At 42.2% G+C, this 13787-nt stretch overlaps 1 protein-coding gene across 4 annotated transcripts in view; it reads right to left on the reverse strand.

The window, feature by feature from the left end:
* sfxn3 (sideroflexin 3) overlaps positions 1-13787 on the reverse strand; it is an 83113-nt gene that overhangs the window by 13429 nt on the left and 55897 nt on the right. For all 4 annotated transcript variants that reach the window (XM_059947015.1, XM_059947013.1, XM_059947012.1 and 1 more), the window contains exons 8-10: positions 12706-12755; positions 7018-7067; positions 2848-2895 (exon numbers count right to left, since the gene is read on the reverse strand). In XM_059947015.1, the coding sequence (XP_059802998.1) occupies positions 2848-2895; positions 7018-7067; positions 12706-12755 (148 nt within the window). The remainder of the gene's footprint in view (positions 1-2847; positions 2896-7017; positions 7068-12705; positions 12756-13787) is intronic.

The raw sequence follows: 13787 nt of genomic DNA on the forward strand, positions 1-13787 counted from the left end.
GAACTGGCGTGCAGTCTTTCTACATTTTTGCCTGACATCATGTTCCTTCAGCAGTTTGCTCTCTGGTTTTCTGCTAGTACAGTACTGGCTTTCTGCTGGCGGGCACCACAGTAGCGTAACAGTTAAAGCACCAGCAACCCAGGCTCAGTTCCCAACATAATTGGTAAGGAGTTTGTGTGTTCCCCCTGTGACCATGTGGATTTCAGCTGGACACTCTGCTTTCCTCCCATATTCCACAGCCGTACAGGTAAGGGTCTGTATGTTGTGGACGTGCTGCATTGGTGTCGGTAGCCTGGCAGTACTTGCGGGCTTTCCCCAGCACATCCTCGGACACAAACTATGCATTTCATTTATGTTTCATTATTTTGATGCACATGTTACAAGTAAAGCTAATCTTTAACATTTTTAGCAGGATTGTAACGTTTAGAAGGTAATTAGTCCTTTATTTCAGCCCTGGGAGAGATGCTTGGTGATGAGGGTGGCACATAGGAGGACGATGGCGCCTAACGGTGACTCCTTTGCTGGCATCTTCGGGAACAGCTCTATTTCCTTAATATCTTTATTTTTCCCTTTTGGGGTTCTTTTAAAGACCCTGACCTGGACTTACATGCAGACTTCAGTTCTTTGTGGAAATGGGACCTGTTCTTAAGGTCTCACGACTGGCCACTATTCGATATGCCAAGGACGCAGCCTAGGAGACTGGCGCGCCTTCAGGGCTCTGGGATTTTGTGGCTCTGGAGGGTGGCAGACTTGAGGTTGGTGCTGCCGCAGAAAACTGGTGTGTCGTGGGAGACGGACATCATAAGCAGCGAGCTGGCTGTGTGCCCAGAGACCCGCGTTCTTTGGCCACAGAGCTCAGAAGGAGTGATGCACCGGACTTTTAACATCGTAAATCAGCGAATTGTTTGTTACGTCTCCCCCCTCGCTGTGGAATGGAGAGTCCTCTTTTTCCCTTGTTAAGGAGAGAGAGAGAGCCTGTGGTATGTTGAATTAGTGGGTGAATGAATACCAGTCTGCGTGTTTATTGATGCCTTGCTGCACACTTAAGTGTTCGGTGGGGGGGCGGGGGGGGGGGGGTGCCACTGAATTTTTTTGCCGGTGGGGGAGAGGGGATTTGCTGCTTTGCTGCTGCTTACACATGGGAGGGGGGAGCTTTGGGGTTCTAATGTTTAACTGTCATTCATTTTTTGGGGCACTTCTGTTTTCGTGGATGTTTGTGAAGAAGAATAATTTCAGGATGTATACCGTATACATTTCTCTGACATTAAATGTACCTTTGAAACCTATTGAATTGAAACCCTTTCCAGACAGAAATCATTCTACAGGACCCTTCACGCTCAATATTCAGAACCTGACCACAAGAGTTCCCAACAGATGTTGAAATGGAATACTACATTTTTGCTCATCACTGTTAATGGTCCAAGGTAAAAAAGGTTCATTTATTATCAAAATACACAACTTGAAATTCTTCTTCTCTGTGTAGCCATGAAACCAAAAGAAAGAAAGGCAGCACAGTCATCGACCCCCAATTCCCTCCTCCCACACGAAAAACAAAGACGGAACAGGCACATCGACCCCCAATTCCCTCCTCCCACACGAAAAACAAACAAAGATGGAACAGGCAATCAACCCCCAATTCCCTCCTCCCACAAAAAAAAGACGGAACAGGCAATTGACCCCCAAATCCCCCTCCCCACACAAAAAAAACCCAAAACAGAACAGGCACATCAACCCACAAAAAGACAAAATGGAACATGTACATCAACCCCCCCCCCCAACCCCTCCCTGCACAAAAAAACAGAACAGGCACATGAACCCCCAAACCCCTCCTCCCACACAAAAAAAATCAACAACAAAACAGAACAGGCCCATCAACCACCAAACCTCCCGCTCCATACAAAAAAAAAACAAAATGGAACAAGCACATCAATCCCATCAGTCTCTAATGTATAAAGGGTGGGGATACTTTGTCCTCTAATGGCAAGAAAATATAATTAGTGGATTTTAAAATGCTTAGGGAGGGGGTGGTGAATCTATGGCACTCATGCCCAAGAAAGCATTACAAAAACTTCGTTGGCATGCAGCGCCTCCACTCGATTCTTTAAACCCCATCCTTATTAAAAGGTACAGAATGATCATCTTTACTGCCAAGTGAAGCAGTGAATATTTTTTACAACCCAAGAGCAGTGAGATATTTGCACAGGAAACGTCTCACACAGGCTCGGCTCCAGTTAGAGTATGTGACATTGGATTGTAAGTGTTGAAATACTCACAGAACTAGTGAATCTATCAGTTCAATTACAATAATACTATTTAGAAATATTATTTATCAATTGTCTTTATAAAGGATTAATGTTAATTTTAACAAGTTTTCTAAAATGTTTCCTTTATTTCAATGTCTCATACTTTTATTAACAGTAATTAATGAAAATACAGCAATAAGCAATAGAACCTAACCTTTTTCCTTAGAAAGTGCATAATTATTGTTACTAATTCATTAACCAATAATAATTGCTGCTTAAATATGCCATGTGAGAAATTTTTGTTTGGAAGATCATCACTAGTTTGGGCATACGCTCTGAAAAATGTTTGCCTTAGGGGCTTGTCCTTATGACCGTTTCCCAGGGAGACACTGCGCTGTCCAGTGGGGTTGACGAAGACAAAGAAACGCCTGTTGTGTCAGGCAACGTCGAGGTGACCAGTGACGCGGGACAAAAGTAATGTGAAACAAGCACAAAAAAGAATCAACACCTATGACAACACAGCAAATAGGGTTTTTATTTAGATTATAGTTAATGACTACTCACAAAAGGAAATGTGACGGGGAACAATGAAAAGGTTACATACCTTTTTTGTGGAAAAAGTGCACAGCATAGAGGAGTGGCGAAGACCAAGCTAAAGGGTGGGAGAAAGAACACTGGTCAGTAATGTTGTTCTGAATCTACAGTACGTTCGAAAACAACGGTGAAAATACTGAGAAGATACAAAAGACGGCAGATGCTGGCAAATCAGGCATCACCTGTGGAGTGAAATGGACAGTAAATGTTTTGCATTGACATTTTTCACCTGGATTGGGGGCAAATAGGGGACCTGGACGTCAGCTCGCTTTTTCCCTCCACACATATTGCCCGACTTCCTGAAGATTTCCAACATTTTCTGGTTCTACTTCAGATTTTCATCACCTGCAGCTTGATTCTTTTCATTTTTGTTAACTATTAAGTGATTGATAGTCTACTGAGAAATGGTAGGTTATAGCAATATGACTAAAACAATGGAGAACTAAATTTACTGTGTTATTTACATGACCTCCTATGGGATGCCTGTACTGAGATTGATCAAAAATTTCAGAACACAAGACAAGAATTCAGCGGACCCACCATCAAGAGCATATATATACAGAAAGGTGCTGGGAAAGGACATGATGGGAGGCGGCTATGTAGCATCCACACCAGGACCACTAGACTCAAAAACAGTTGTCTTCACCAAGCAGTAAGGCTGATCAACACCTCCATCCACCCACTAATCCCCCAACCCCCAACCACCACTACTTTGTTTCTTGTCAGTCACCTTATATACAGATACTCTTGTGCCTACTGTCATCTTATAGATGTGCAATCAATGTATTTATGTAAGCTGTCTTCTGTACTTATATTTATTGTGTTTTATTATTATTGTATTTGTTATCTATTGTGTTTTTTTTTACACTGCTTCAGATCCATAGTACTATTATTTTGTTCTCCTTTACACTCTGGAAATGACATTAAGCCGTACCTTCCAAATATCCGGACCTGACTTGCACTACCTTACTTTCCCCTTCTCTATTTTCTAATTATGATTTATATAACCATATAACAATCACAGCACGGAAAAAGGCCATCTCGGCCCTCCTAATCCGTGCCAAACTCTTAATCTCACCTAGTCCCACCTACCTGCATTCAGCCCATAACCCTCCACTCCTTTCCTGTCCATATACCTATCCAATTTTACCTTAAATGACACAACTGAACTGGCCTCTACTACTTCTACAGGAAGCTCATTCCACACAGCTATCACTCTCTGAGTAAAGAAATACCCCCTCGTGTTTCCCTTACACTTTTGCCTCCTAACTCTCAAATCATGTCCTCTCGTTTGAATCTCCCCTACTCTCAATGGAAACAGCCTATTCACGTTAACTCTATCTATCCCTCTCAAAATTTTAAATACCTCGATCAAATCCCCCTTCAACCTTCTACACTCCAATGAATAGAGACCTAACTTGTTCAACCTTTCTCTGTAACTTAAGTGCTGAAACCCAGGTAACATCCTAGTAAATCGTCTCTGCACTCTCTCTAATTTATTGATATCTTTCCTATAATTTGGTGACCAGAGCTGCACGCAATATTCTAAATTTGGCCATACCAATGCCTTGTACAATTTTAACATTACATTCCAACTTCTGTATTCAATGCTTTGATTTATAAAGGCCAGCGTTCCAAAAGCCTTCTTCACCACCCTATCTACATGAGACTCCACCTTCAGGGAACTATGCACTGTTATTCCTAGATCTCTCTGTTCCTCTGCATTCCTCAATGCCCCACCATTTACCCTGTATGTTCTATTTGGATTATTCCTGCCAAAATGTCGAACCTCACGCTTCTCAGCATTAAACTCCATCTGCCAACGTTCAGCCCATTCTTCTAACCGGCATAAATCTCCCTGCAAGCTTTGAAAACCCACCTCATTATCTACAACACCTCCTACCTTAGTATCATCGGCATACTTACTAATCTAATTTACCACCCCATCATCCAGATCATTTATGTATATTACAAACAACATTGGGCCCAAAACAGATCCCTGAGGCACCCCACTAGTCACCGGCCTCCATCCCGATAAACAATTATCCACCACTACTCTCTGGCATCTCCCATCTAGGCACTGTTGAATCCATTTTATTACTCCAGCATTAATACCTGTACCTTTAATGACTGTACCTTCTTAACTAACCTTCCATGTGGAACTTTGTCAAAGGCTTTGCTGAAGTCCATATAGACAACATCCACTGCCTTATCCTTGTCAACATTCCTCGTAACTTCTTCAAAAAATTCAATAAGGTTTGTCAAACATGACCTTCCACGCACAAATCCATGCTGGCTACTCCTAATCAGATCCTGTCTATCCAGATAATTATTAATACTATCTCTAAGAATACTTTCCATTAATTTACCCACCACTGATGTCAAACTGACAGGTCTATAATTGCTAGGCTTACTTCTAGAACCCTTTTTAAATGATTTATAATTTAAATTTTTATTATATTTATTTCGATTTGTACTTCAGGGAGCACGAAGCGCAGATATCGCTGTGATGATTTTATGCTGTAGTATCAATTGTTTGGTGACAATAAAAGTAAAGTAAACATTCATGAATCCTTGAAGAGTGCACAAGCAAAAACAAATGTATAATATTTAAGCATAGACTATGATCAGTATTACCTCACTAACCCAATAATTCAATCTCCTTGTGCCTGCACCTTACACAGATTATTAAGTGAACAGTTAATATCATTATCACAGGATGCTATTAATTCTGATTATTATTGCTACTGGCTTAATGCAGTCACTACAGCTACAACCAAGAATTTTTGTCCCTTCTGGCCATGTAAAAAATACAAATCTATGCTATGTACACAGAACTGAAGTGGATAATACTGACAATTCTTGGTGCTTTGATTCAGGATTATTTCTACCAGCTAATTTGATGCATTAACAAGCTTTCACAGAATCCTGCCAGGAGAAACCAGCACAAGATCTAAAAACATTATTTTTTTTAAGACTATTACCTCATTCCTGAGCTTCTGTTTGCAAATGTTGCCTAAACACTACTGTTAATTGTTAAATAAATGAAAACACTCTAAAGCTCTTTTGGCTGATTAACATACTAATTTAGTAAGGTACCTCTAAATGCACCCAAACATTTCGATGACTGACGATGTATGTTTGTTGGGTACTTGGACAGGAAGGGTATGGTCTAGGTGCAGGTCGTTTGGACTAGGTAGAATAAAGGTTTGGCATGGACTAGTTGGGCCAAAGAGCCATTTTCTGAGCTTTAGTGTTCTGTGATTCTACCTAATAACCATTAAATAGTATAAAAGGCAACAAACCACTTACTCTAACTATAGAGTAAAGAGCCTTGGAAGTGGAGACCGAGGCCAGCACTAGATCAGTGAGTAGTGGAAACAGAACAAAGGGGACTTGGGAAAAGCAATGGTTTGAACAGGGTAAAGGACAAGCAAGTGGAACTAAACGGACAATTGTTTCGAAGATCCTGGACAGACGTGATCATTGAATGGCCTCGATGCACGGTAAACATCCCTCACTTGCTGTGACTGAGATTTTTCCCTGTCCCTTGTGTACACTCAAAAACTGTGCACTGCCACATTCATTTAATTTCCTTTTGCGATAATCACTGGTTTAATGCAGCGATCCATTTCCATGTAATTTATCAGCTTCCTGAGTATATGATGGGTCATTAACATCTCTTCTTGCATGTTAATATGTTATCCATACAAATCCCTTGACTGTTTAATCTGCTGCTAACGGTCACACTGTTAAATAAATATATAATGAATACTGTCTGCTTTCCCAAGCAACTCTATTAACATTACTGAACGGTGCTCCAAGCACGCTACCATTTTCTCTTATAATCCTGGGAGTATCCTTTCAGCATTGCAGACTTCTAGTTACTACTCGGAGAGCGTGACTTTGCCAGATTGAAAATGAACTATAATAACAAAATTGAAGTTCTGGGGTAAAGCATATGGGCTTATCCATGATTAACTGTATGGCAAACACTGCAGAGTAACAACTCAATAAATAACTGTATCCAACAATAGATGCAATACGTGCTACTTTGGATATTAGGATTTGAGCATCAGATAAAGCAATAAAGTGGGGATGTTTATGAAATTAGTGGGGTATGTTATAAGAGGAATAATCAAGTTTATACTTGGAAATATTAAACAGAAATGTTACTCACCAAAGACCCACTAGCCCAACCTGAATCGGGGCATTGAAGACTGGGAAACGCTAGAACAAAAAAAAAGTTAATATGAATGTTCCCTATTATAGTATTTATAAAATGAATATGCACAATATGCACAGTGGAAAGAATGCTCCATTGATCTAAGTGTTGTTATAGTTATTTAAATGCAAGAGATTCTACAGATGCTGGAAATCTTGAGCAACGTGCATAACTTGGGTTCCATAGACCCCTTGCTTAATTGTATTGGCATAAAAATGGTTGGGAACCCCTGTGCTCGAGGAACTCAGCAAGTCAGACAGTGTTGATCTGAAAAAGATCAACAAGGAGATTGTTGCGGAAAAGGTATTACTCGGACATGAAGGGAGATCGCTTTTGAAAGTCTTTATTATAACGATACGTATCATGGAGAGCTCAACCTCTTCAAGCAGAGTTCCTGAGACTCTTCCCGAGTACACAGGCTTTTCTCATTATACAGACATAGTGTATGTTATCAAAAGCTTCCAAGTTCATTTGTGAAAGCAGATAATTCCTCTGTTCAATAATCATGTCTTAAAAATCAGGTTACTGTTTCCTTTATCTATTCAAAGCTATTTCTGCCTACAACCATGAAGCCAGGACAATAACACAGTCCAGCTATTAAAAAAAACAGAACATCATGTGATTATGCTTTGATTACTCCCTCTCAAGCTAGCTAGCCCTTTACAGCAGTCCTGCAGAAGCATTTTAAGGGTGCTGTGGGAAAAAAAACTCTTTAACCCCTTAGTATCTATCTAGTTACAAAATTTCTTCCACAGACAGAATCTATAAAGGTGAATAAACGGTCAATATTTCAGGCTAACAGCCTTCATCAGGACTGGGAAAAAAAGAGGGCAGAAACCAGAATAAGAAGTTAGAGCAGGGGTTCCCAACCTGGGGTGCGAGATGGAATTTCAGGGGGTGCGACAAAGAGTGGCTTGTGTCCTTGAGTGACGAGTCACGAGTCATCACTCAGCCAGCTGCCAGTGCGCCTTGAGAAGTGGTAGTAACGTTTGTCCCAAGCACACTCCAGTCTCTCACTGCCCAAGTCGAGAGAGATGTAAACTCACTCCAGTCTCCCGCTGCCCGAGTCGAGAGACGTAAACTCACTCCAGTCTCCCGCTGCCCGAGTCGAGAGACGTAAACTCACTCCAGTCTCCCGCTGCCCGAGTCGAGAGACGTAAACTCACTCCAGTCTCCCGCTGCCCGAGTCAAGAGAGACGTAAACTCACTCCAGTCTCCCGCTTCCCGAGTCAAGAGAGACGTAAACTCACTCCAGTCTCCCGCTGCCCGAGTCAAGAGACGTAAACTCACTCCAGTCTCCCGCTGCCCGAGTCGAGAGACGTAAACTCACTCCAGTCTCCCGCTGCCCGAGTCAAGAGAGACGTAAACTCACTCCAGTCTCCCGCTGCCCGAGTCGAGAGACGTAAACTCACTCCAGTCTCCCGCTGCCCGAGTCAAGAGAGACGTAAACTCACTCCAGTCTCCCGCTTCCCGAGTCAAGAGAGACGTAAACTCACTCCAGTCTCCCGCTGCCCGAGTCAAGAGAGATGTAAACTCACTCCAGTCTCCCGCTGCCCGAGTCAAGAGAGACGTAAACTCACGCCAGTCTCTCACTGCCCAAGTCAGCGCTGAGGATTCTCATCAGTGTTACCTGAGAGTTACACCTCAGAGTTGAGGAGTCTCATCAATGTTAGCTAGAAGGTTACATCTCACAGTTAAAAATCATCTCATAATGCCAAAATCTTTATACAACCTGAATCAACCATCAAGTAACAACTCTGTGCTAAAACCAAACCTGCAGACAATAAGTAAATTATTCAATTACAAAATTTTAAAAAGCCACATTTTGATAAAAAGCAGCTGAAGTCATTCATTCGTATTTGTCTCAATGCATTACAGAAGTTTTTGAATTTCAAAGGTTTTTTTGATTTTGTTGATAATTTTGAATTGTGTTAGTTGAGGAGGTATCATGGGTAGCACCAAGGACTTTGAATCGTGTGATGGGAGTTCATATCTCTCGTAATCATTGGAAATAGGTGTGTATATTCAGTACAGAGTAGCCTATAAGTCACGTCACGTCCCCATAGCATTTCCATCTGACAACTTATCTTGGCGTAATCACAGATAATATAATATAATATTTGAAAGCGTATTTCTCACGATACTTTGCTATAGGCGTGTCTGGTTGAGAAAAGCTTGTCATCCCTGACTTAGATAGTTTGTCATATTAGCTCATATTTTTCTCTTTACCCTTAACCCTTCATCATGTCAAAAAGAAGGAAATGGAATGATAACTATGTGTGCTTTGGTTTCACTTGCACAACAGGAAATGATGGCTTGAAAAACCCCAGTGCATTCTTTGTAGAGTTGTGTTTCCCAACTCAAATCTGAAGCCATCCGAGCTTCAAGAGCACTTCAAGAACAAGCATGGCAGAGCCGATGTTGAAGGACACGATGTTGGGTCATTGAAAATCAAGAGTTCATTGTGATTCACAAGGAACTCTTCCAAAATTAGGTTTCATTTCTGTTGAAAAACCACTACTTCTTGCTTCATACCAAGTGGCATATCAAGTGGCCAAATCCAAGAATAAATCCAGGATAATTGTGGAAGATCTCACCAAGCCATGTACACTGGAAATGGCAACAATTATCCTGGGCAAAGAAGCGAGAAAAAAATTTGAACAGGTGCCCCTATCAAATAATGTCATTCATAACCGAATCAGTGACTTGAGTGAAGATATTTTGGAACAAGTCATCTCAGATGTCAGAGCTAGTCCTCTTAAGATCTCTATTCAGTTGGATGAGTCAACTGATATCTCCAGTTGTAGTCAACTCATCACATTAGTGAGGTATGTCAATGATGGTGCTGTGAAGGAAGATTTCCTGTTTTGTAAAGATCTGAAAACAAACACAACTGCAAAGGATGTGATGCAGCTGGTGAAAGACTTCTTTGCCAAACATGATTTAGATATCAAAGTCATTGGTTCTGTGTGCACCGATGGGGCACCTGCAATGCTTGGAAAGAAATCTGGCATTTCTGTATTGATGAAAAAGGAGATTCCAGACTTGCAAGTTACCCATTGTTTTCTTCATCAGCAAGCTTTGGCATCAAAAACATTGCCTCCAAATTTGAAGGAAGTCTTTGATACTTGTGTGAAGATCATCAACTGGATCAGGGGCATGCTTTGAACAATCGCATCTTCAGATCATTTTGTGAGGCTCTGGGAAAGCATTCAGTTTTGCTTTTCCACACAGAAGTCCGTTGGTTGTCACGATGACAAGCTTTAACCCGCTTCTTTAAACTGTGGGAAAAAAAATCAAAGTTTTTCTGGAGGAGCGTGAATGTGATCTGGTTGGGGCAATGTAATCACAGGAATTCACCCAAATTCTGGCTTACTTAGCTGACATTTTCACTCGTATGAATGACCTGAGTGTTTCTCTTCAAGGAAAAGGGATCAATGCCCCTCAATGCTTATCTCCATTCTCTGTCAGTCCAGATGAAGGATCTCAGCCTGAAACATTGTCCAATTTCCTCCACGAATGCTGTTTCACTCATTTAGAGTTTATAGCTTATAGTTTTGTTACAGATTCATTGTAGGAAGGATCTGAATGCTTTGGAGAGGATGCAGAGGAGATCTATTCACATATTTGGTCTTATTTATTTAGAACAGTGGTTCCCAAACTTTTTTATGTTACTGCCCGGTTGGCTCTCAGACCACACCCCACAGTGCTCCCCTACTTTTCTGGCCACTACATTAAAACTGTTCACAAATTCATTACTTTTTCACCTTTCCATGAGACGGATGGGCTTGGTACATTGATATCAGCTTCTCAACATCAGGCTGACTGTCAGTCAGAAGGAGTCTCAGATCCCCACCTTCAATAATCTTCAGTCTGTTTTGCTGCTTTGAAAGAAATTGGGGGACAGCACTCAAACTGTCCCGGGCCATCAGAGGGGCCAAGCGTGCACACGCCCAGCAAATCCCCAGCCACTTCCAGGACAGTGGCGACACGTGACGCATGTGGTAGGGCATCCAGGACATCATCACCTGACTGTGCGGGTGATACCTCCCTCCCAGATGCGCCAAATGGTTTCTACACCTGTTTTGAGGCAGAAAATGATGTAGTGGCGAGAAGTCCATCCCTCCTACGAATGACCAGATGCTGTGTCTCACCATGGCCGACGTGAGAAGAACCCTGTGCAGGGTCAACCCACGGAAGGCTGCTGGACCAGACAACATCCCTGGTAGAGTGCTCATAGGATGTGCAGATGTTCTCACTGACATCTTCAACATCTGCCTGAGCAGCACCACCATTCCAACGTGCTTCAAGGCCGCCACCATCGTCCCCGTACTGAAAAAGTCTTCAGTGTCCTGCCTCAATGACTACCATCCCGTTGCACTCACATCCATCATCATGAAGTGTTTCAAGAGGCTCGTCATGAGGCATATCAAGACCCTGCTGCCCCCTTCACTGGACCCCCTGCAGTTTGCGTCCCGTCCCAACTGCTCAACAGATGACGCCATTGCCATCACCCTCCACCTGGCCCTAACCCACCTGGACAAAAAAAATACATACATTAGAATACTGTTCATAGACTTTAGTTCAACATTCAACACAATCATCCCTCAGAAACAGACTGGAAAGCTGAGCCTACTGGGCCTGAATACCCACCTCTGCAACTGGATCCTAGACTTCCTGACTGGGAGACCTCAGTCAGTCCGGATCGGGAGCAGCATCTCCAACACCATCACACTGAGCACAGGGACCCCCCAGGGCTGTGTGCTCAGTCCACTGCTGTTCACTCCGCTGACCCACAACTGTGCTGCAACACACAGCTCGAACCACATCATCAAGTTCGCCGATGACACGACCGTGGTGGGTCTCATCAGCAAGAACGACGAGTCAGCTTACAGAGAGGAGGTGCAGTGGCTAACGGACTGGTGCAGAGCCAACAACCTGTCTCTGAATGCAAGCAAAACAAAAGAGATGGTTGTTGACTTCAGGAGGGCATGGCGTGACCACTTTCTGCCAAACATCGATGTCTTCTTGGTAGGGATCTACAATCTACAATCTTTGTGATGCTGCAGGGTTGCAAGAAGATAAATAAATCTCTAAGGAATACTGCAGGTGAAGTGTCTACTGCATATATTGAGAGCAGATGGTCCCAGGGCAAAACATTCTGTAAGTACACCACAAAACCTTCTCACCTTGAAACCAAAGCTCAAAGTAAATCTATTATCAAATTACACATATATCACCATAAACAATACTGAGATTCATTTTCTTGCAGGCATACTCAATAAATCCATAGTGGAATAATACCTATAATAGAATCAGTGAAAGGCAGGACCAGCTCCTCAAAAACTGACCTTTATATTAGTTGCAATTGCATTCTAGTCTAATCCATGGGAAAGGAACAATGTTTTGAGATACTATTGCAACTTGTTAGATTGCCAGAACTTCAACTGTAAGTGAGTGAAACAGCTGGAATTAAACCTAACGAAAGTCTCTAAGAACCATGTGGACTGCCAACTTCTTTCACAGCTTATGTCAGGAGCTTAGGTGTATCCTTGCAGTCATAGTGTAGTTCATAAATCAGCCCTTTCTTCAAAACAATATTCCATTCAGCACTTACATCTGCGTACATAAAAACTAAATTACCTTTAAAAATGCCTTCTTTTCCAAAGCGTTCATGATAATGGGGGGAATTGCTGGAGATGAGAAATAAAAAGATTAACTATTGATGATTCTGGAAACAATTTAAGTTCATCTTAAACAAATGTCAATGTAATTATTAATAAGCTATAGCTTCTGGGACAGTTAATATTTAGAACCAACGTCGTTAACCCAAATAAACTGAAGCTGATTTGGAAGCAGGAACTTCAGCGCAGCCATTTTCATTTTCTTTAAGTCAAAGCATAATATCAGAATCCCAAGACAAAAGGCAAAATGATCACAACACTGCAGCGGGTCACCCATTGGTAGTAGGAACTGGGAATCTTATAACGTAATGTTGGTCCATTAATGGGACTTTCAACCCATCACCCTTTGAGACCTCCAGGCGGCAGTACATCCTCTTGTCCCCAAAGTTACTCAGGTATCACATAAAAGAAGAGGTATTACTTGCCCACTCGTTCCAATTCTTTATTTTTATTTATTGAGACACAGCGTGGAACAGACTTCTCTGGCCCTTTGAGTAGTGTCACCCAGCATTCTCCCAATTTAATCCCAGCCTCATCACAGGACAACTTACAGTGACCAAACAACCTACTAACTGGGGAAGGACACAAGAGCAGCCAGAGGAAACCCCTGTGGTCATGGGGAGAATGTACAAACTCCTTACAGACACAGGCAGGAATTGGACCTGGATTGCTGGTACCGTAAAGCATTGTGCTAACCAGTACGCGACCGTACGGTCCCAGTTTAGTATCAGTAAAATGCAGCAAAACACGTTTAAAATCTTTATGATCTTTTCATAAAATAGAGCAGTAGAACATAGAACAGTACAGTACAGGGCAGGCCCTTCAGCCCACAATATTGTGCCAAACCAATCAAATTGCTGACTAAAACAATCCCCTCTGCCTACACAATGTCCATATCCTTCTATTCCCTTCACATTCATGTGGCTATCTGAACACCTCTTATAAGTCTCTAATGTGCCTCTAACCCCACTCCAGGAAGTGAATTTCAGGCACTCTCTGCATAAAAAACCAGGACCTGGCATCTCCTTTGAACTTACACCC

This window comes from Hypanus sabinus, chromosome 22 (assembly GCF_030144855.1).
Source record: "Hypanus sabinus isolate sHypSab1 chromosome 22, sHypSab1.hap1, whole genome shotgun sequence".
NCBI lineage: Eukaryota > Metazoa > Chordata > Chondrichthyes > Myliobatiformes > Dasyatidae > Hypanus > Hypanus sabinus.